This window comes from Glandiceps talaboti, chromosome 10 (genome assembly GCF_964340395.1).
Source record: "Glandiceps talaboti chromosome 10, keGlaTala1.1, whole genome shotgun sequence".
NCBI classification, from domain to species: Eukaryota; Metazoa; Hemichordata; class Enteropneusta; family Spengelidae; genus Glandiceps; species Glandiceps talaboti.
The window spans coordinates 17,432,292-17,457,603 of NC_135558.1; the positions used below are offsets into that span (position 1 = coordinate 17,432,292).

The following is a 25,312-nucleotide window of genomic DNA, read 5'->3' on the forward strand; positions in this document are numbered from 1 at the left end:
GAACCCTTGACCTTGAAGGAATACAGTTATCCATGATTGAAAAAAAAAACGTTTGGTATATCGTACATTGTGTCTACAGAATGAACCCGTTTGGATGTTACGAAAAGACGCCACCCATTCAACCAAAGATAGTGCCTTCTGGAGTACTTCTACATCCTCATCATTCGGTGACATTTTGGTTAAATGTAGCAAAGTGGAAGATTTCAATGACGTTGTGTTCATTGATGAAATCTCAGAGGACCTCGATGAAGGATGCTCTGTTTGAAATACATTTCAAAACTTATTCGTCAAACATTAGTTAATTTACTGAATGTATTGTATAGTATTGAATTTTTTATACAGAGGATGGAATATTTGGAGTGATTTGTACTATTTAAGATTTTTTAATCAATCACATCAGATTCTGTATTTGTAATGTTTCTATGCCATATATACTCGTCATCATTAGTAGCTCAGATCTTCACGAGATTTTTTTTCACTTCAAGTCAATCATTGAATTTTATGATAGTAGTATATTGTATCATGCGTACAACATGTAGTTGTATTAGCTCAATCAAAAAGTGTACTTAATTATTACAGATTTAAGAAAAAAAATAATTGTTAACACATATGTTTTGGTGTCTTGAATTTTTTTCAGAATATTTCACAGATTATATTTCCATTTTCCAGATATGGGTTGAAATATTATATCGTTGGTTTTTCAATAATAATGTTATATAGGTTCTTCTAGAAAAAAAATTGTTCCAACTAGTTTTTTCACGCCGACCCTAAACTTTTTGTACGTATTCGAGAGAAAAATAATAAAATCGCGAAAATTGTGTGAAGTCTCGCAAGAAATAGTGGATGCGAAAACTGACATCAACTTAAAAAGACAATATAAAACTGTTCTTCCAATCTGTAACGGCTGTACATCTCAAAGGGAAGAATCAATAACGCAGAGACCATATGGAAAACAACGGAAAACATAACTACCTGAACTAGACACTCACATCTGAAAAAGTATATTCATAAAAATAAAATGAAAAATCTACCTACCCCACCTATTCTAAAATTGAGTGTAATCGGATCCATACAAAATTTGTTTGTTAGGCCCTACTAGTTAGACCTAGTATATTTTTAAAAAGCATCCTGTTGCATGGGGTAGGATAGTATTTTAAGGATTTGAACTATTAATTAGAATCCAATTCATTATAAGAGGACTTACATTTATGAAGATTTTTGTGAAGTTATACATATCCAATTAATAGACTGAAAAGTTTTACTTTAAAATACAAAAAAATTAACTTTCTATGTTTAGATTGATTTTCAGGATACTGTAACTGATAAATGTTGATTTTAATACTTGCTATTTTTATCTTCAAATAAAATATATTTGTGTCTGTAAATTTCTGTTCGATGGTGTCAGTCACTCCTTTGAGCCTCAGAGTGCTGTAATGGGGACTACTTTTTCAGAATTTCTTTTTCTTACTAGATAGATAAAGTTGCCTTTGTGTTACACCGTGTAGTTTTGACTCGTATAATTGTTGAAGCATGCATGACCATGGCCACCTAGTGAACACACCCTAACGGCATACCACCAATTCACGATTTGTTGACAAATGTGTAAAATCAGCTAAGTAATGTTTCCATGGAAACGGTATTATCTTTTCATCATTTCATCAAGTATCGATATGCACAAAATATTGCATTATTTCAAATGATATTTTTATTTGGATTTGATTCACAAAAAAGTCCACGTAAATTGTTACTTGCATGAAGTATACGAAGACATGATATCTTTATTATAATATTTAAATGAGTAATATCTTAATTAATAATCCATACTAAGTTTAATATAACAAAGTATGGCTGCAAATAATGATTGTTTTATACCAAGCAATAAATTAGTAAAGTTGAGGAATTAGTGTACATAATGCCATAAAAACTAGACAGACAGACAGACAGACAGACAGACTGACAGACACACACACACACACACACAGACAGACAGACAGACAGACAGACAGACAGACAGACAGACAGACAGACAGACAGACAGACAGACAGATAGATCATAGATAAAGTGAATAAAATATGAAATCTTACTACAAAAGTTGTGATCGGAGAGAGACTATAAAATACCGAGAGTAGTTTCTGGAGTAACCCCTATTGAATTAGCGCCCTCATAAGCTGAGATATAACTTGACGCTTAAATGAACCGTCATCGCATCTTTTTTAAGTACATGTACTACTATATCTCGTATAGCCATCGACAAGGAGGATAACATGTACAACGAGAGATATGGTGTAATCTGATTCATTTGTAGCGTATTCAAGATGGGGAACTTTATCACAATACGGTAGTTCGTATAATTTACCAGCTGAGAGAAAAGATTATCAAAATGAATACTAGCATACAAAATCAACTACCCAAGAAATTCGTTACGTTAGGGGAGAGGAGGTGGGGAAGACTTGTGTTTCAGCCAACGATATACGTTGGAAACTTTGGGAGCAGATGGTGGTGGTGGTGGTGGTGATGATGATGATGATGATGATGGTGGTGGTGGTGGTGGTAGTGGTGGTGAGCATAGTATGTTAAAGTACACAGATCTCTTCTTCACTGTTCAGTGAAAGATTGTTTATTGTTAGTATAAATATCAGCAAGTCTTCATTTGTAATTAAAAAACAATAACGCCGAAAAATGCTAAAAACTGGATCGTGTCCGATTTAATGAATATGTGATGGTTTCTACAATACATTCGTTACTTGTAGAGCAAAGTCTGTGTAAACTTGAAGAAGTTAGATTTTTATTACACAGTTGTGTTGAAATTAAAAATACTCGCGAGAAAATATGAATTAATCATTCATTCATTCATTCATTAGAAATATTTATATGAGAACATAACATGTTGTAATTAATATTGACATATGGAAGGTGATCGAAAGTGATGACACAATATGCACAATTGATTGAACACAATTCAATCGTTGATGGCGCGGTGAGTTTCCACTTTATATAATAGCGCCACCAACGGCCATGCCTTACAGTTTGAGGATGCATTGAACTGTCAAAGCAAGGCATCGGACATTTAGATATTTTGAATAATTTTTCCTTCACCGCTAAACTTTGTACAAATAGAGCCAATCAGCTCAGTTAAAATAAACACCGAATGCAAGATACAAAATACCATATACCAAATATCTTGTAACATATTTCGACTTTCGGTGGTTCTTCAAATTGTATTGACTCGCGCTCTTTACAAGGGAAGCCGGGTTTTTTTCAAAATGAGTCATACATCGTATTAACAACTGAATTCTTAAATATTCTCAAATCTGATAGATAAATATGATAAGATTACAAAAAGGTACTTTTTAATTAAAATTGTATTATAACTATCACACTAGGTTTATTTAAATTCATTGACATATAGTATAAAAATATCAGGAATTATTAGTACAATTTTGTTTAATAACATAACTAAGAAACTGAAAGTAGAAAGCGTCAAAAGTCCGTGTCGAACGCAAATAAAAAAAATAAACTAATGAAAACATGAATGTACAAATTGATAATGTGTTTTAAAACGGTGAATCTAAACTAACACTTTTTTTTTAACATAATGGTTTTATTTCTAAGTCATTTGGACATTTTTCCTGCAACTTCTACTCGTGCATAAACTGTAAGAGTCGAGTATGGACAAATTTTTGTCTCGATGTGCGTAACATGATACAGGTCCTATTCTGTTCAGGCGTGTTGTTTTTTGATATGCAATTTTTTGGTTGTTGGAAATGTTAGGTTCACAAAAAAAGAAGCCTCGAGTTGACTCAGTTCAGCACGGTCGCAAAGAAATTAGCCTGTCTACGTCACGGTCGCGTCACTAGATCTGACTAAGCTGTGAAATGAGAATTGCGTAGTTGCAGATCCAGCTAGCGATGTAGTACAAGGTACGCCGTGACGAATCGTCCTGACCCACTGGCATACCCCCTTCCAGGAGCAATTAATGCCAATGATGAAGAGAGCAGCTAACGGGCAGCTGCGCCACACGACGTATCTTACAGCTTTACAGGCTAGAAGAACTACAGTAAAGGTAAGTTTAGTTTAGTTTAGTTTAGTTTAGTTTACAGTTGAATTTCAAATGAAAGAAATAGTCATTGCCCAAACGACATTTGGTGTAAATGTTGAATTGAATGAACTGTCCTTATAGTCAGATTCTGACCCCCTGAACCTTTACAAAAAAATCTGACCCCTGACCTTTAACGACAACACAGACTTTTACCTTGTAATGTACCTTAATGTTTTTGTATGGTTACGTAATAACCGTTTGATATAACAAAATCCTAAATCTGTCATATCTTGTATACGGAAAGAATCCATTTTGGATCTTTGGGGTAAATTTTAACTCCCCCCCCCCCCCACTCCATCCTCAATTATATCACATGATCAACGAATTATACTGGGTAGGAATTTCATCCTACAAACTACCAAATGTAGTAAACTGTTGATGCTAATCATGTGACAAATTGAGAGATTAATTCCCATTTTTTAACATCAAACTTCCACATCTCCTCTAATAACTACTTTAATACAATTTATATGGCACTCTGTGGGAAACGCTAAATTCAAAATTGTCATCGGTTCATTGATTGGCTTATGGTGGCGTCACACAATCCATGTTTTCGTTTTCACTGATTGGTTAAAGTTTGCCCATGACGTCATCTGAATTCTTCATTTCATTGGCTAGATTACATGATTGACGTTTTCAATCATCGTGGTAAGATTGGTTGATGTCACTAAAGTCGTGTTGAATATCATCAGTTTTGACTGCATGAGATGGATAGTATTCACTCATCAATAGGTCTTCGGGTTTGGTCTGTATGGCGATATGACGAGGGGTCTGCGTAGACATGGTCGTCATTCGAGGTCCTCCCTTTCGTCGTTCAGCACGCAGTTTGATTCGTTGCTTACGTAGGTGTTTCAACATTGGATTCCAGTATAGTGTGTAGGCCAGATGCCATCGATTTCTGGCCAGGATTCGTTTCCGCATCATTTGTCTTTTCAAACTGTTATCGTTGCCACCTAAACAAGACGTATAAAATATACATATGGCAAGATTTAAACAAAGTTAACGAACATATAGAAAGATAAAGAAAACATTTTGCTGAAAACAGTGACGGAATTTTTGGCTCTCGAAAATCCCCATCTGATAGGAATCTCGGTTACCCCAACCCTCCAACTTCTCTGGTTCTTGCGTACATGCATCGCATATCTCATGACGCAGTGTACCTCTCACCCGTCACCGCTATCTGCCTCCATCACCACTACTATATATACTGGACCTTTCAAATTCAGCACTATATAAACGACCTACTAGTATGCACATAAAGGACAACATTGCCCACATGCATCAATCACGTGACACAACGCAACAACACGTGACATGACATGACATGACATGACATGGCTTGATCATATCGTCAAGTTTTGATGCTGCTTAATATTCATAAATATAAAACTGGGGCGTGTTCTTCGTTATACATTTTAGACCAGTCCTAATATCCATATTACCAAAATAAAAAATTGTCATGGTAATTTTGGAACTGACATATATTTCAAAATACATGTACAGGCACAAGCACTGATTGATTGATTGATTGATTGATTGATTGATTGATTGATTGATTGATTGATTGATTGATTGATTGATTGATTGATTGATTGATTGATTGATTGATTGATTGATTGATTGATTGATTGATTGATTGATTGATTGATTGTGATAACATGTACACTATTCCATGAAATACAGAAAGACTATATTCTTTGAATTTCATCACTTTTGTACTTAAAAAGTGTCCAAAAAGCTCTTACCACTCTCTACGTCGCCAACAATCATCCTGTTCCGCCATCTTGCTAAGATTGGACGCATCATAATTTTGCAGCAACTGAGTACGATTGGGTGAGAATGGGCCACCTCAACCTGTAGCATAGCCACGTAGGATTGGAGGGCTGAACATGGAAAAAAAATAGGACAGTTTTGTAAGACAAATACAGTTCACCCTTGCAATGACGTGCGACAGGCAGACTTACTAGGTCGATATTTAAAATAATTTACAGAAAGAAACCGTTGGCCAAATTTTCCACGCGAATCAGAAGACAGTTACACTTTTAAGTGGCCATAATGATGAGCATTGGGTAATACATTTATTTTGGATTTTTAATTCAGAAAACAAAAAATTTTTTTATCATGGTTTCTTATTTGTAAAAATCAATGTCAAACAGCACATGTGCTGAGTCCTTCTTTGTAACTCAACTCAATAAACTGTAGAAGATTTTACTATGTAAAATGTTAGTTATTGTACGTACAGTAACAAACTTGTTACATAATTATTTTTTTAGCTTTTTGCACTGTAATGACTCATGAGTTACAAACACAGACTTGGTATATGTTGGTTCACATTGATTTCTAAAATAAGAAGCCACAATCAAATTGTTTTGTAAATTAAAAATCCAAGATAAATACCCACTTCTCATCAATGATGTCCACTTTCAGACACTCGATGCTGTTTCCAATTAATGATGCATGTATATACCAAATAAATATATATGTACACGACGTGTACTTACCGACGTCTTGATGTTCAAAGCGCCAGTTCAGCATACTCAGATCACAACGTGATATCAATACACAACCGTAGAAAATTCCTTGAATCATTCGGAACACGGCTACAACGTACCCCCAGAAAAACTCAAAGAAGAACATGAAATAGTAACAGTTGTAGTATGATCGCCTGAAATACAAAGGAAAAAAAACACACATCAGTTTATGCATTTTAGACAATTCCTTGGCCCACGTAATTGACGTTTTTTCTTTTGAAAGAGGTCATTCATATTTTACTAACAAAGCATCAATTTGCAAGAAAGCTACTTCTAATACGATCCCACATTATGATATTCATGAAGGCAACACAGGGGAGATAAAAGAAACTTTCTAACACAATCTTGAATGTAGTATATACTGTAATCTACTCACCGGTTATTCAAGGACAGTGTCGGTTTACCTTCGTAGCGTTGAATGAAGTACTTGTATGCAGAGCAAGCTTGTCCAATTAGAACTATTATTGCCAAGAAGGCCCAAGGACTGAAAGAAAAAAAGTCAAAATATGATCGATCAATCAATCAATCAATAAATAAATAAATAAATAAATCAGTCAGTCCATCAATCAATCTACCAACCAACCAACCAACACCCACCCATTCACTCAAACAATCAATCAATTAATTAATTAATTAATTAATCAATAATCGATCCTCAAGCAAACTAATCAATCAATTGATCAATTAACTTTATATCGAATTAATCGTTCAACCAATCAACAAAACGAGCCATTAGTCGGCCAACCAACAAATCAATATTTTGTAATCTAACAACTTGTCAACATATATCAGCATATAAATCGCAGTTCGATTGAGGGTATTTGCAAGTTTTGAGATGCATCTTATTTCTAGGATATTTTGAGTGCGTCGGTTGTGGAGATGCTGTAAGGTACACCGTGACGGGGGAGTCCTTCCGCATCGGCAATCCCCTTTCACCTAGGAGCAGACCGTTGAGGGCGGAGTGACACGACGTATTTCACAGTCTACTTGGGGGTCATGATAATGTACCATCACTATGGTTAAAGTAACTTCAGTTTTTTAAACTGATTGAACGTGACACTGGAATGGGTTACATTTCCCTTATACAAAGTAAGTTTTTGATATTAGATTTTCTTTTAAATTTGTGGTGTATTTTAATCCACCCAGTTACTTTCTTCTGGTATGGCAAACTAAGTCTAACTTACCCTAGGGTGAAACAGAGTTTAAGAAGGACATCCAAACCCCAGCCATATAATACTGGGATGAAGAAGACGAAGGCAAGCAGGAAGGCGACGACAAATAACACCACAGCCTGAACAACGAAACCTGGAAACAAAGTAGATTTGAAAGGCGTTGCTTAATTTGAGATAAGATTGATCAATCAAACCATTCATTCATTCATTCATTCATTCATTCATTCATTCGTTCGTTCGTTCGTTCGTTCGTTCATTCGTTCGTTCATTCATTCATTCATTCATTCGACTGCGTGTGTATGTGTATGACTTGTGTGTGTGTGTGTGTGTGTTTGTGTGTGTGTGTGTGTGTGTGTGTGTGTGTGTGCATGTGTTCATGTGTATTGTATATGTGTGTTCGTGTGCTTGTTTTTACGTGCACTGTCTGCGATAATTTGTAGTCTAGCTGCTTGCTCCATGGACAATTCTGCAAACTTTAAAAGCGACCACAGGTCGTATACGTCGATTCTTGTTACAAGCCAACTGGCATCTATTGTATAACGACCCAACATAATAAGAGAGACACAGATAATTAGGAAAGACTTACCAAATGCCATGAAAACAACTTGGTATCCAATATACTTCATGCTAGCTTCCTGAAATAAAAGGAGTTACTTTATTAATATTAATTCCTTGGGATCATTCCTGATATTTCTAATAAAACTGCAAATCATTCTCGTCAGCTAATGAGAAATGTAGGAACCCAATCCATTGTCGAGATGTCCAATTTCGAGAATTAGCAAGTAAAATTGTTATATTTAGGATATATAACTTCTAATTATTGACTATCGACGTATTTTAGATTTCATTTCAATAGTGTGTCGTCGTTGAGGGCTCTCTAACCTTTTTGGGACGGATGCCTTGTGAATATTATTAAATTGGCTTCATTCCCTTTCAATACGAAGTTGCCAGATATCTGTACTTAGGCGGAAGTGACGTATGAGATTCGCACAGCAACTTCAGTTAAACGACTTACCGATTGTTTCTATTTTTAATGTGATTGCAACACGTTTAAAGTAATCACCCAATTTCGTGGAACAGTGTGAATTCATAAGCTATCCTTCCCTCTAAAAGACCTAGTAGTCTATGAGGACACTGAGATCTATATATGTTCTCCCCAAATACAAAAAGTCGTGATGCAACATGAGTCTGGCTAATTGATGTTCCCCGGGGTGGTAATGCTTTAAATAAAACAGATGAGAGGTGCTGCATAAGCATGAAACATCTTATTAGCGACGAAGAGCAATAATCCCTATTTGGATGCATTATAATTGAAAACTCACGGCATATGATCCGGGTGACTTTCTCGACAACTTAGGGGGTAATACCAGTCGAATGCCTTTGTACATGGCAAGAATATTGGCTCTGAAATAGATGTTACGACAAATACGAAACAAAATTTAAAAAATTGAAATATATATATATATATATATATATATATATATATATATATATATATATATATATATATATATATATGTTGAGGGTAGAAGAAAATCAAGTCGGGTTTTTCGTCTCTACAAGCCTGTTTCGTGAGTAAATCACTCGTCAGGAGATGTTGATGTATATATATATATATATATATATATATATATATATATATATATATATACACTATATATATATACACTATATATATATACACTATATATATATACACTATATATATATATATATATATATATGGTGCACAGAAGTATGGAATAAACATTAGTGGACACAGCATTATAGAAGTTGAGAGTTTTTGTACAAACTAACATAATAACCTTCGGATAGTTATTTTCGAGTTTTTGGATATATACTCAGGTCGTTCTACGTCACGACATCGGGCGTATATTTCACTACAATGCGTGTCTACGTTACTGGTTCTGCTGTGTTCGAAATATGGTATAATTATGTTATTGTCCAATATTTTTCTTTATTCAGCCGGAAAATACTCGTGACCTATAGGGTTGTCATTACTCGTCTAGCGACTCGTAGTGACAACAAAAAATATTGGAGAATAACATCTTATGGTATTGTATGACGCACTATGTATGATATTTTTATTTTGTTAGGCAAAATGTGATAAATTTACATCAAAATCTTCAAGTTTTGGTTACCTCTTTCAAAACTTACATTTTCAAGTGAAAATATTGCCACAATAAATTGTTATTCAAGGTTTTTGAAATGTTGCATTTTTATTAACAAATTTATCAAAAAATGTAAGAAAATAAAAACGAAAAGTAGATCAGGTGTGTCACCAATATGGAGCAATCACTGGTCACTCAATGAAGACATTCTATGAAAAAAAACCCACACAATTTGAAAAACGACTTACCTGTAGTTTGACATGATAAATCCAAGGGTAATGACGCAAATAGCAAATGCTACTGTCACAGCCACGATCAAACAAGCTGAGGGGAAAAAATAGCACAAGTGATATTTGTGAAGTGGGAACCTACGTCATGCTAAAATGTATTCAATGACGTACACATTTATGCTAATTTCATGCAAATACAACAGATGTACGTAAAGCATATATCACACACAAGTATTAAAATGAATCAATAATTTATTTTGAAAGTTCTGATTTGTATGATTTTTCCTGAAATCAATCAAAATCATTTTTTTAGCGCAGACTCCAAAAATATAATTTTGTTTTAAAATGACACTGAAAGAGCCAATCAACACTGAATTAAAGTGACCATATGGATGAGAATTGGGTATTTATTTTGGATTTTTATTTCTAAAACAACTTATTATGTATGTCTATTTGAAAAATCAATGTGAAATAACATACACTAAGTCCTTGTTTGTAAGTCAATCACTTGAAAAAAAAAAAAAAAAAAAATGTTATTGTTTTGTCATTTTTAGGTTACAAACCAGGACTTGGGATATGTTATTTCAAATTATTATTTTTTCAAAAACATAATAAAGTTGTTTTATTTAATTAAAAAAAATCCAAAATAAATAACCAATTCTAAACCGTATGGCCACTTTAAATGCTTGATTTGACGTGTCTGTGGTTAACTCCGATATCTGGTGTGACTTATACTGTATTCAGTGGTATACAATTACAAAGTTTAGGTGCACAGTTTGTTGAAAATAAAATGTGCTCAAAATATGTCTAAGACTTGTCCCTGAATTTTGAATTTCTGTTGAAAGCAGCAGGCCGTTGTCAGCTAAACGAAAGAAGAGAAAGCGTGGAGCTGGTCATCCATGTAGGCCGGCGCTTTCAGTTGAGAGCTTTGCGAGTAGAAGAATTTTGCCAGGATATCCTACCTTCCATGATGTTGAAGTAGGTCCTCATCCTTTCTGCAACTACAGTAATGTTGTCCTTAGGATAGAAGCTATCCAATTTTAAAGCATGTAAAGTTCTATCGATTTCTTCATCAGTTCCAATATTAATGGTACCAAAGGCAGGGATCAAATAGATCATACACATACAGTAAATCTACAGACAGAAAAGGAGAGGTTAAATTTCAAAATCAATTTACAGTTGTCCTTTTTGACAGTATAAATGCTTTATTTGAAACATATTTTCGATGATAACAAAACAAATATTACTAATATATAACCATATCTATACATTGAAACATCTGTTTACCACGTCACTGGTTTTGCGGTGATCGAATTTTATTTTTTTTTAAATTATACTTCTTGAATGAGGAGGAATAATTATATTATTATTCTCCGAAATTCTTTTTCATTCAGTCGGAAAGAAACTCGTGACCTAAGTGTTCTGAAAATTTCACTGCTCGTCTAGCAACTCGTAGTGACAAGGCCCCTAAGGTCACTATATTCTTTAGGGAGTGACATTCTAAGCAATTGAATAACATTAACAATATGCATTGGATAAAAATCTAATTTGTTCGGTAAAGATCGTAAAAGTGCTGAAAAATTGATGATATATCATTTACCTTGTAGAGTATACAGAACGACACAAAGGCAGTAGAAACGATGATAGTAGAGTACCGGAAACCTGTAAGTGAAAGCGGGGTACATATCTATTTTGTAAAATGAAAATAACACAAAAAAGGGATAACGCAATTCGTCTGCTTTGCACTCCAAGAAGGAGACACTTCTTATATTAGTTAATATCGGTAGATTGTTTTTTAAAAATGCGATTATGACTTTCCTCCCTCTGTATATTAAGTTTCTTAGTAACAAAATTTGTCGACATTTATAAGCATATTTATTATAGTCATTTATTTTTTTTACAAAATGAGGAATATGCATGAATGGTTTGGTAAAATTCAATACTAAAAAATATGTGTTGCCAATCACAACGCCGGAACAGAAAAGAACAATCGCTGTTAAAGGTCGCGAAATTTCACCATTCAAGTTGCAAATGATCGGGTCAAAGTTAGTGTTTTACTGACTATTACTGAACACATGGTAAATATCACTAAAGTTTATTATATTAAAATTTTGATAAAATTGTAAAGTTCTAATTTTTTTTAAATAAAGTTTTAAGGTTTAAAAAAATGATAAATGATAAATATATTAATCAATAACACACCACATCAAGAAAATACGCCACGATAAAATTTGGCAGACATACGTATCACTCAAAGACCACTTAACTCACCTGGAATTCCGATATAGCAGACACTTTTACAGGCATCATACAATCCACATGAAACAACTGGGCTCCTGGAGTAACAAAAAATTATACGGTTGACTTATATGTCTATCGGACTATGAGTGATGTTCAACACTCGGGGATTGTAACAAAGTGATCATAAAAGTAGGCTTCAATCACATAGAGAAATCAAAATAACGTAACTCTTGGCAACGGAAAAAAATAATGACGATGATGAGCGTTAATTTTAGGAAAGGTTTAAATTTCATATTTTTGTTATTTTAAGAACTTTTAAACTTACTTTCTTTTCCTCCCTTCTAAGGCTTGTATAGTCAGTTTGTCATACCAATGGACACGTGACTAAAAAGAGAGATAGATACTCAGTAAAGGTGTGTGGTTGGAGTAATTGAGACAGACAGACAGACAGACAGACAGACAGACAGACAGACAGAAGAATGACAGACAGACATACATACATACATACATACAGACAGACAGACATACAGACAGACAGACAGACAGACAGACAGACAAATAGACAGAAAGGCAGGCATGCAGACAGACAGACAGACAGACAGACAGACAGACAGACAGATATATAGACAGACAGACATACATACATACATACATACATACATACATACATACATACATACATACAGAGACAGACAGACAGACAGACAGACAGACAGACAGACAGACAGACAGACAGACAGACAGGCAGGCAGACAGACAGACAGACAGACAGACAGACAGATAGATGGGGCATACATAGAGAAGACCGATACAAGGGGAGAGGGGATGCTGGCTCACAGACACAGACAGACAGAGGGAAGAGCAGACAGTCAGGGGGGGATAAACACTCACCTGGTCCTTCTTACCAGTTCCATTACACATAGACAACAATAGACCGACAGGAAACCATATTGCTAGGAATGTTGCACAAATCAATGCTGGCATATCGAATATTATTAAAAATTCAGCTGGGTCCTGCCAAAACAAAAATCACAAGACAATATATAATGTACATAGCGATATTCATTTAAATCTGTGTGATTACTGATTTTGCAATCAAACATTATACAGTTCTGCAGTACACTGTTTTGAAATTCCATAGGTATAGAAACCATCACTCGTGAAAGGTCACATCGGGTCAAAAAAGGCTTAGTTGTAATGTTGAACACTGTCGAAGTAAACAAACCCTTCTCGAACCATGTAAGCTAAATTTACTATACAGAGGTGTTTCGTCATGTGAAAAGTAAATTGTGGGTTAGAGACCTTTCTGCGCATGATTGCGTTATGGGAATGTCTATGTTGCCCGGAGCAACAGCTCTAGTCGAGGGAACTAATCTGGTTGACCCTTGAACTTTAAAGTCTTACAAATTCAAGCCAGTTGTTCACTAGGCCAGATGTACAATGGAGTCATTGTTAGAAGAAAAACAAAAAAACGAAAAAGGACTCGTTCTGCAATATTTCACCTGACATTGCAGTGAAATTGTAACTTTGATAAAAAATACTTGTAAACTCAAATTTGCTTTGGTATCTAGCTTTATTTTTGCGTGGTTTTTTTTTTGTATTTTTAACTAAACTGTCACGTGTAAAAGACTTATTTGCCAAGCTTTCAAATGTTTTTTGGAAATACTTCTTATCAAATCACTGGTCTTCATCTTTTATCTGATAGCAACTTGAAAGTCAAATTACTGGCAGTTTGAGTAAATATACATATCTGTCATTGCATACCTCGCTTTCAATTGTGTTTAATATTCTTCTTTAATTTGCCGGGCTTACGCCATCTCAGTTCAGATTGAGCATGCGCACTAAATATCAACATTTCCATCGCGCTATGTCAACACTCATTGCATTATCATAATATCAACCAAGTCAATTTTGTACTTACAATATTTTTGTAGCTCTCGCACTCAAAGAATTCGTCAAGGAGCGATGCTAGCCAAGCCCAGGCGAAAAATGTCCCCATGAAATAACCAAATCCTATCCCGGATGCTGCCAGTGTGATGCAGGCAAACAAGGGGAAGAAATCCACCGCATAGACTGCAACGGCCACGACACCCCAGAGAGCTGTAGAAAAACGTAGTAAAAATACTTCAAGGTCTGTTTTTAGGCATATTGTGATTTTTTAAACACTATCTTTTTGGTGACATGCTTTAAATGGGTGGCAATGATGCAGTTGTCGGAAAATACTCAGTAACACACATTGATGACATAAATGTATCTGCAAATGTCATAACATTTAAGTATGTAGCGATACAAGTTTATGTGTAAAATGGTAAGTTGAGATTCGAAATTCTGCGCATGCGGAATAGATGATGGTGTCCCTTTAAGCACGAGTCGTTCAGTCTCTGCAAAGAGCCATAGCTGACTCGGAGCTGGAACATCCAATGATATGATGTTTACTAATACGAGTCAACGACAAGTCTGGATGGTGTTCTACAAAAGATTTTATAGAAAAATCAACTTAATTCGTAGTAATACATTGTAACTGTAGTTACGTACCAGGCACCCAAAGTTCTCTGTCGAACCATAACTCCTGTGGAAATGGGAAAAATCCATAAAACAGATTGATAAGTGCCGATCCTACAAGACCAAATGACGCTGCATAGGCCAAACGATGTGTCCTTCCATCGAGTAAGTTACCAACGCTGTGAAAGAGAGAGAATACAATAAAACTTAATTGTCTGTTGGTACAATCCAAGACCAAGAAGTGTGGTAATAATACACACATACGCAATACTACATTGGTCGTCATTATTTTCTGTGTTTGGTCATAATTAGTTGAGTTTTTTTTTATTACCGCAAATATTTGTCGTTTCACGATGATCATCGGTAGTCATGGCAATTTAAATGTAAACAAGTCAATATAAACATTGAAAACACATCTATCCCGTACATTCATATATAATGTCTGCATATAAAAAAGACCACCACCTGTTTTGTTTACTTCAGTTATTTTCTTTCAAATTATCTTTTTTTTTCATCGTTCAACGTGAGAGATCTCGACATCTCCCAAATCAGTCCATGCTATTGTCAGCCATTCAGAGTCAAATACCAACTGTCTCTGTTATGTACAATTTATTGGTGCTAGTATACGTAATATGTTAAAGGCCGGAAATTCGATCCCAGGTTCTCGCGTTAGTGTTATCTAATCATCGCAGCTATGGGATTACAAAGGAAACTTTTTGTCTGAGCCAGTGTTTTTTTCTAAAGCAACTACTTAAGTAAAACAACTGTTTTTCACAACGAATCTTCAATCCTAAAAGCCAAACTGGGCCTTGAAGTCTAAACGTACGACTCAAATGTGACTTTTCGAAGTTCGCATGAAGTCCAGGTTCAAACATAACTATTGGTTTTCTGATCTTGAGGGTACGAATTCTCATTACGATATGACACAGGCTTTGCGATTGACAACTTTCATTCATGTAAGAAAGTTATCTAAGTGGTAGACACTCCTTAAACTGTTCATAGTTTTCTCTGACTAATTTGACCCTTTGCCACGCATGGGTCAATGACTCCGGTGTCCCAGTTACAAAGTCTTCACGCCCAGTAAAAGTGCTTTGTATTAGCCGGCACCCTTTCACGTCAAGGGATGTGTCCACTCGATTAAGCAGTGAAGTGTCACTTTCATATGAAACATTCAAATACACTCACCTTGCAAGTCCTGGTTTCCCATAGCAACACATCAGGTTCATTTTGGATCTTCTGGTCAGCGCCATCGCAATGAGAATGGCAACAGCCTGAAAGAATATTTTTCAACTTTAAACCAAAAGTGTACATATGTGAATGAAAGGATGGATTGATCGATTGCCATGACTTAATCATTCTGTCTCTGTGTGTATATTTCTTTCTTTCTTTCTTTCTTTCTTTCTGTCTGAATGTCTGTCTCTGAATGCCTGTCCCCATCCCATCACTATGTGTTTCTCTATGTCTGTCTGTCTGTCTGTCTGTCTGTCTGTCTGTCTGTCTGTCTGTCTACCTGCCTGTCTGCGAGCCTGTTTGTAGGTCCCTCTCTCTCTCTCTCTCTCCCCCTCTCTCTCTCTCTCTCTCTCTCTCTCTCTCTCTCTCTCTCTCTCTCTCTCTCTCTCTCTCTCTCTCTCTCTCTCTCTCTCTCTCTCTCTCTCTCTCTCTCTCTCTCTCTCTCTCTCTCTCTCTCTCTCTCTCTCTCATTTTATTACAACTTACCGAAGGTATTAGCATCCACAAATAAAACCATTCTCGGTCCAATGTCGGTAGACATTTAATTTGGGTGCTGTGATGTAAACAACAAATATCAAAGTGAACGACATCAATAAACAACCATATCATGTTCACCAAAATCTCGATTTAGTAAATAGTTTGCTAATGATATGGGCTATTCTATTTATAATGTAGCAACTAACGCCATTGACTGTGGTTAACGTGGAACAACAATGCATAGCACAGTATCCTAGCTGTGGGCAAAAGTGTGAGGGGAGGTATTCGTGTTCTATTTCTCAAACCTGTAATAGTTGTAGGCAGGTCTCGCACGCCTTTTTAACTATATTATTTTAAACATGATTCAACGACGTGGATTTCTAAATACTAAATGCACTTGATTTTTTTGGACTGATTACTACGACAGTGGAGACTTTTTGAGCAGATTTTTTATGACAGTCGCGAGTCTCTTTAGTACTAATGTTTTACGACAGTGGAAAGTTTTTGGTGATTTTTACTACAAAGGAAAGGTTATTGAACTGATTTTTACGACTGTCGAGAGTTTTTGGACTTATGTTTTGCGACAGTTGAGATTGTTTGGACTGCTGTTTTACGTCAGTCGGGTGTTTTGGATTAATGCATTACGACAGTCGACAGTTTTTTTACCAGTATTTTACGTCAGATAAGAGTTTTTGGACAAACAGTTCAAAAAGAAATTCGGACAAATATTCTATAAATGTTTTACGACAGTCTTGCCAAAACTGAGACAGTAGTGATATATATAGAGAAATTATTGCTGTATCTTGTTCTGTATCTGTGAACTTAGGAATAATACACCTGGTTATTGTTTTCACTACACAGTAGTATCAACCTGTGTACATGTATCACCATATTAGATCATTGGAAAAACAACAACCATCACAACAACAACAACAACAACAACAACAACAACAACAAAAGGAAAAATAAAGTATATGAATGTCGATTTACTCAAAATGTTTCAAAATCAACCATGACATATAAGCTTACACAAATGATTGTACACCTTCGTAATGAAAAAAAAATACCACGACCTTGCATAGGTATTTACTTTTTTCATAAACCCTTTTCAATTTTGTCTGGGCCAGCCCCCGCACGGCTTTGTGTGGTCATCAGGTGAACCATTAACTCTACACACAAACCTCGTATTGTACAATGTGTTAGGGCGTCGGCTAGTTTTGACGAATCACAAAGAAAAAGAACTGAGGGAACAATAAACTTGTTTACGAATTATTGTTTTTCATGTATGACAGATGGGGTTTAGGATTCGCTATGAAAAGTGGCATGGGTGTTGTCGATATCTTGCCCTATATATGTGTGAACGTCCTATCGATGGTTGCCATAACACGAAAACAATTCCACACCCATATGTTACTCACTGCAATAAGTACGTACGCACATATACATATAGTCGCATTGTATTCTTTGTATGTGTTGGTACACAGATAATTATTGGAGAAAAAATTAAAGCAAAGTTTGATAATTAAAATTATTTGCATTGGTTATAAGTGGTCTCAGTGAAAATACTGAACCGTAAAAGATTCAAATTTTAAGACGTATTTCAAAGTCACGGAGGATCTGATTCAATTTATTTAAAGTTCCTTTATTACATCTTCTGAAACAGATCTTCGTCTCAACACCACAATTCATTTAGGAAATGATTATTATACTATAATAGTAATACATATAAAACCGGAGATCAAATGTTGGATTCCAGTTTTGTAAATACCGCCAAGACCCTCTACACTGAAGGGTTTGTTTTTCGGTAGTGCCAACAAAAATGATGACAGCATCATTCGGTGTAATGTTTTATGAACAGTAATGTGAAGCACTGATAGATTTCCTCGGGTCAACTTTCTACGCGATTTGTAACAGCGATTTGTAATACCAATCGTCTTGTTTGTTGTCCACTGAGACTTAGCTTTTCAATTTGAAACCAACTCCCTACAGGTGGAGTATTCGTACGTCGTAATTTTAACACTTTACTTGCAGCCGGAAATTTCATTCCCGCATCCATTGTTATTATGGAATGAAATCACTGTGCAGTAAAATTGTACACCCTCAAATGATTTGATCTGCAAAGTTCAGGGCCATGCAGGTGTGTCAGATATTGCATTCTAAATACTTTCATGTACGGTGTCAAAGGTCAGGTACTTTTTGTCCCGGTGTGAATGCAGACTATGATAGGTGCAATTGTTCACATCGATGGCGCTCTTTTACATTATTGTGCGTCAAGAATTTAAAAACACATTGAAACTCAGAAAAACGCACTGTGTATTGTATACTGTTATGGGATGGTTTGGAGTCACTCGGCTGACAATGAAAGTACAGTACTTCGAATAGAGCAGAGTAAATAGTTAAAATTTAAAAATAAAAATTAGAAGTGTTTTTCATTTAACGACGAATGTTCTTGTCACGTGTTAGATGCGTGATCGTCACGGCGATGGCTAAACTATGATTGTAATCCTTTGCTTGTAAACAAAACATACGTTGAACCCGGGCCCGGTGCTGAAATACATTTAACGCAATGTGAAGGGAAAAAAAGAGAAAAAAAGAACACCGGCCCAATTTGAGCACAATGAATTTCTAGATTTCAATCACTTTCAGCCGACATGATTTACGAGCAATGATTTCATTGGTTCTGAGTACAAGATAGGTCATCATTGCAATGTAGTTAGCCAACCATGACGTAGGTTTCAAATAAGCTGTTGCTTCATAAAACCGGTACCTGTCGCTTTGCAAGATTTTGAAATCTTCTATGTCATCTAAAAATAAGGGCCATCCTATCATGATTACTAGTCAGTACAACGCGACAAAACAACACAAAAAGTTTTCTGAAAAAGACGTAATGCCTTTAGAATTTTCTCAAAATGAAGTTTATTTACGTTCATTCGAGAAAGAACTTCAGGACGTGAAATAATTTGAACGTTTCAAATAGTTACAAAGAAGTGAGCAAATGAAATTTTGAATAGACTACTTAGGGTGATGACAAACATAACTACGTCATCAGGCTGTGCGAACAATATGGAATGTTTATCTTTGTCTACCATGCATTGACCGGTGTATGTCCCTCCCTTTGTAAGCTGTGTTTACACATACTACTGTCAGAGTGATTCTTCAGATAATGAAAGTGCATGAGCTCTCGTAGGCTATAATTTTACTAAACTGAACCATAGACCCTACACGACTGAACATGGCTTGCTCAGCATATATTACTGGTAACATGAGTCTTGCCACTTGATTCAAGTTCATTAAAGGCACAGTGGCTGTATTTTTGACAGACTAGACTCAGCGTCTACTTTCTGACAGGTGACTTATTCTTTAAAGTTCTATTTGATCATGAAGTACAATATGTGTTCGTGATTTTTCATAAACCGGTCTGTGTAGACGAGACACCACTACAGGCCTCAGACCACTGACGATATTTAGTGGTCTGAGTACAGGCTTACAGCAGAAGTTTTAATAGTTCACCATGAAAATGATTTAAGGTCTCTACCTGAAATTCTAAATTCTAAAAGCGTTTGGTGCTTTAATGAATCTTTCGCGGGAGTTTTCCAGCACTCATTTGTTGTTGTGGACTAAACTTTTATTTTGATGATATTTTGATCTGTGGTTTTAGTTAAACACCTAACGGTTGTCTATGATATTATAACTAGCAAGAGGGGCTTGCGGGTATAGCTAATTGTGTTCTAAGCGTGGAAGTGTTTTATTTCAAAGTGGTATTTGATCATGATTTGACGATCGATGAATATGTCACAATCGTCCCAGTAATCAGTTCAGTAATCAGTTCAGATCTGAGCATTGGGAAATTTTGATTAAAAAATTGCGACTTTGTTGAATGAACTTGAATCAGCCCGGCATGCTCTACACCACATATACTTAAAATCACGTCTTGAACTTGAAGGACTTTTGACAGTGAAACACTAAAGACTAAGAGACTGAAATCGAAATCAAAACAATTTCACCTAAAACTAAAAATCATAACTTTCAAAGTATTACTTACAGATTGCCAACTTGTCCGTTGTCCATAGTGGTGGACGATCGCTTGCCCAATTTACGTCACGTGACTAACACACTTACAACGACCATAAACAATAGGACCCTGAGGAGAAACATAAAATCGTGTTAAAATACCTTAGCTGTCATGAAGGGAAACTCCCATCCCTTAATGAGGTGGGGTCAAAGGTCAATGCACTTTCACCTTTACACGTACTGTATTGACAATGACCATGTTGATTCAATTTGACAATACAGAGTGATAATATGTGTCCAACAAACATAATATTAGTTCTATATGAAAGAGTTTCGATGCGTTTAACACGTTTTCGCCAAAGTTTTGAAAAAACTTAGTGTATTTTCTTTTAGTTTTGTCTAAAATCATGTTGAAGTATGCCAAAACTTACAGAAAACGAGAGATTTTAAACAATTTTTAAATTACGAAAATGCATGAGACAGCACAGAATTGTAATATTGTGGAAATTTTATGGGACATTTGACGCAGACTTGGTACATTCATCGAGTTCCAAATGTCGAAGTTGTTTTAAAGTACCCGGCAAACCGTCCCAATTTTATCTTTCTATTTTTACGACATTGTCGGTTTTACGACTCATCAGTTTTACGACATGCTTGAGATCCTTTGTTCTTGTGGTCATAAAGGGGGCCCATACCCTTTCGACATAATTCAGTCACACTACACTATTAAGTATCACATGTACTACAAGTTACACACCAAATACACCAAATCTCCTACAGGGTTTTGACATAACCTACATCTATGACGAAACTTGCTGGTTGAATCAGCGTTGTTCCTAAATTGAAACTAATCGGGTGATATTTCAGCGCCGCCATTTTAACACATCACTTGCGCCTAACCACCATTCATTATGTGAGCGACCTTGCTTTGACAACCATAGTTCAACGTAGGTTAACCAATTAACACATTCTTTTACTTTTGGGGGTGGGGTGGTTTTTTTGAGCCAATTTAGTTCTCATGCTACAAAAACGATTTTACTTTTAACGGATCTGTTTTGTACCCCTGTATACAAATATTTGTAAAAAAAATAAAATAAAATCGTCAAATTGAGAAAATTGAAGAATTTCTGCTATAGTAAATACATGGCACTAAAATAAAGTGTCAACAAAACAACAGTTTTTTTACTCACAACATACTGGCTTTATATTCATAGCACTAGATACTACTACATACTGGCGTTGTATTCATAGCACTACATACTACTACATACTGGCGTTGTATTCATAGCACTACATACTACTACATACTGGCTTTGTATTCATAGCACTACATACTACTACATACTGATTTGAAATTCATTGTGCTGTCTAAAACAATTTTCAATTTTGCCAATATCCTTAGTGGGACTGTTTCTGAGGCCTAACTAAAATAATTTAGCTTTTTATCCTACATTGAACTATTGATCTCATCACTAAGCATGCATTGCTTTGGCGATGTCGAACCCAAGGTCTTTGCCTTTCGGCAAGAAAGCGTGACTTGGTTGTATGTGTTCCCGGCCTTTACAACCGTTAGTAAATCCTCTGCTTCGGGTTACGCCGGGAAACAACAGTACAAGGATTTAAACAGTCTTTCAAATGTATTTAGTAGATGCAAACGATAGAGTCATTGGAGTTTATCTACAACAATCCGATTACATGGCTATAAAGTTCGTCTAATGTGCAACTCCAAACTTTGTACCTAAATCTTTTGACAAACGCGCTTTTCGCTCTAGATAATTGCGACACGAGAGAGAGGACTCCGACACATCTTGTCCTTCATCTCTTTGCTAAGAAGACGTATTGAAGTCCTTAACCAGAAATAATAAAGGTCAAAGTTGACAGTAGTACCAGTAGTTATAATTATGCACCATCACTCAACCTGATCCAGGTTAACCTTAGAGTGATCACGTGACGACAGGCAGTGTATAAGTATTGTCTAACTCAGTGGTGGTAAAATGTAGTGACTGTAGAAAACAAGAATTTCTGAAGAGGGCTTTTATACCACATCAACAAAGAGGCGACCGGCAATTTAGTTACTTGCATTGAATTTGTATTGTTCAAGTTCAACCTTGCATTTAATTCATAATAGTGCATGCACCACGTACCGGTATGACCTCGTCCTCTGCCCGTCTCTAACTAGACCTGAAACTGAGGTCAATTATCCCGGCATCCCATCCGACGACTCGTACCTATTGCCGCCGTAAAATTCGTGCGGTATCCTTGAACTGTACTTTTACGAGTAACAGAAAATGATAACGGCCAGACAGAAAGACAGGTAGACCAACAGACAGACAGACAGACAGACAGACAGACAGACAGACAGACAGACAGACAGACAGACAGACAGACAGACAGACAGACAGACAGACAGACAGACAGACAGACAGACAGGCAGGCAGGCAGACACGCAGACAGACAGACAGACAGACAGACAGACAGACAGACAGACAGACAGACAGACAGACAGACAGACAGACAGACAGACAGACAGACAGACAGACAGACAGACAGACAGACAGACAGACAGACAGACAGACAGACAGACAAAGTGAAAAGCGGGCGGGCTGATAGACCATTACAGATTCATATAAAGAAGCAAAGAATAGCAAAAAAAGGAGCCGAAGGTCACACGGTACGGGTATATTATGGGTTAATGGGAGACAAGTACTCTTGCATGGTCACAGAGTCATAGTGTACATAATAAGATGGTCCCATCCAGAACATAGACACCGCCCTGTGTTATTTACCGTCTCAATTTGACACTTAACATATACGTACGTAGTAAAGACGGCACTCCCAAGACACTCCCATCTTAAAATATGGTAGCTAAAGTACACTTCAAAATGAATTCCTATACGTCCACCCATTTCTTGTGAAACAAGAATGACCTAATTTTATTATCATAATGGTATTGGACAGTCATTTTGAGATGTGGAGGGGGTCAAGATATAATAGTGACGTCCATTGTCAATGGCTCAGAAACTGAGATAGTAACAATGAAGAGTGACATTAGTAGGCAAACACTTGTGTTTACCTGCTACCTATGCAATTACAATTGGAGCGAAAACAGTGAGTTCCTCAAACACTCCAGGCCGATATGGCCTGTCAATATAACAGAGGAGACCTATGTGATAATGTTGTTCAGTTATTTAGGCCAGCAACCCTTTCATATAGGGACCCAGTCTTCAGATACGTACTTGGAGCAGGTCGCCATATTGGTTTATTATTGAAGGTCGGATAAGAACAAACAAAACCTAGTCTTGTTTGTGTAACTAATTATAAATTCAACTAGAGACCAATTACAAATGTACATATTTAATCATTATACAACGTGAGTATACTTTTGAAATTTCCGTTTGCAAATTACACAATATTTCGCGGGTACATAAAAAAAACTCACTTGAAATCGCCTTGAATATTCCACGTTAAAAACTTAGTAAAACTTTCATTATCCGGTAAACTTTGTGTTATAAGTTTCGGACCATTTATCATATTACGTCATTTACAGTTTCCATAACAACAATTTCTGGAGACCTGGCGTGCTGTCATTTGAAAACAGAGCATGTGTGTGTTCGGAGAAATAAGAAAAAATTGCTGTTTTGTTTGTTAACAGCAATTGGTAGTAAGGGTTCGTGCTTGCCAATGGCACTAGTGACATTTTGAAAGGGTTCAATACAGGGTTGTTTGCACATACTGGATGTCACTCAAACGACTCTAAACGACTGTGTAGCATGAAAGCCACGGTGCTTAGCTTGTAAAACAAGCCGTGCGTGTGTGCAGGCATATTGCGTAATGGAGGGTAAAGTCGTCGGAACCTTTCTACTCGACGAATGAAATACAAGGGTATACGGAAAAAAATCTTCATGACACAAACAATTCTTTGGTCACTATGCAAAAACCAGCTTTGAGTTCTGGCAGGGCATGCGTGAGAAAGCGTGAAAAAATCAGCCAAGCGGGGTAGTCTAAGTGTGGCCACTATATAAGGAATGAACGATAAATCATTTCAAGTTTTGCTTGTTATTTGTATTTTGAACAGATCGTTGTGAAAAAACTCAGGCGAGGACAAAAAAAAATTGGGCAAAAATAGCATTCTTATCGTCAAGACCTTAACTGCACTCCACCTACAGAAGGTAGCCCCACCTAAAAATCCCATTCATATCAAAATGGCCTCGAACAATCGCAACCAACCTGTTGAATACCCCGATGGTATCAATGAAGAATAAGGTTGGAGACGGACTTGTGTCCTTATGCGAGGACTCCACAACGTATACCGCGTAAGACAATGGAGTGCGATGATTACTCGCGCCATGACAGCGTCGGGAGACTGGGAAATCGGTACCTACCTTTTGTACTTGAAAATATAAGACACAAGATTCGATGCCGTGTGTATTTGACTTGCCCGGACTGTCGGTTTACAACTAGCAACTGGAGCGGCATCTAACCGCGCCCTAAACAAGCAGTGAACTTCTTATTCAAGAGAGTACGTGATAGGCATATACGATGTATATGGATCAAACTATTTAGAGGAGGGGGTAAATGAAACGTAACCGAATACTTATCTCTGCAATTTGAGCACTAAGTGGAAATGTTCAGTGAATTTGATATTTTGTTCGGCGTTTTAGTAAGTTTGGCTAGCGATATTTAGGAACCATCATCGTGAAACGATCA

At 36.3% G+C, this 25,312-nt stretch overlaps 1 protein-coding gene across 2 annotated transcripts; it reads right to left on the reverse strand.

Moving 5' to 3' along the window:
* Positions 1-2,589: 2,589 nt before the first annotated feature.
* On the reverse strand, positions 2,590-25,109 carry LOC144441017 (receptor for retinol uptake stra6-like). 2 transcript variants are annotated; one of them, XM_078130526.1, is made up of 19 exons: positions 24,988-25,109; positions 20,637-20,735; positions 16,604-16,670; positions 16,073-16,158; positions 14,921-15,066; positions 14,307-14,485; positions 13,277-13,399; positions 12,711-12,769; positions 12,416-12,480; positions 11,745-11,806; positions 11,107-11,278; positions 10,163-10,238; positions 9,126-9,207; positions 8,390-8,438; positions 7,816-7,936; positions 7,008-7,115; positions 6,602-6,765; positions 5,846-5,983; positions 2,590-5,053 (listed from the first exon to the last, which is right to left on the reverse strand). In XM_078130526.1, the coding sequence occupies exons 2-19, from the start codon at positions 20,660-20,662 to the stop codon at positions 4,737-4,739; spliced, it is 2,040 nt and encodes a 679-aa protein (XP_077986652.1). In that variant the 5' UTR covers positions 20,663-20,735; positions 24,988-25,109; the 3' UTR covers positions 2,590-4,736. The 2 variants fall into 2 exon arrangements, with proteins under 2 accessions (XP_077986652.1, XP_077986653.1); XM_078130527.1 differs by having other exon boundaries at positions 5,849-5,983; positions 13,271-13,399.
* Positions 25,110-25,312: the final 203 nt, after the last annotated feature.

Coding starts and splice junctions, on each gene's coding strand:
- LOC144441017 (XM_078130527.1), bottom strand. CDS start 20,662: ATGGACAACGGACAAGTTGGCAATCT. Junction 16,671..20,636: donor AACGGACAAGTTGGCAATCT/GTAAGTAATACT, acceptor TTTACATCACAG/CACCCAAATTAAATGTCTAC. Junction 7,116..7,815: donor AAACTCTGTTTCACCCTAGG/GTAAGTTAGACT, acceptor TTTTTCTTTCAG/TCCTTGGGCCTTCTTGGCAA.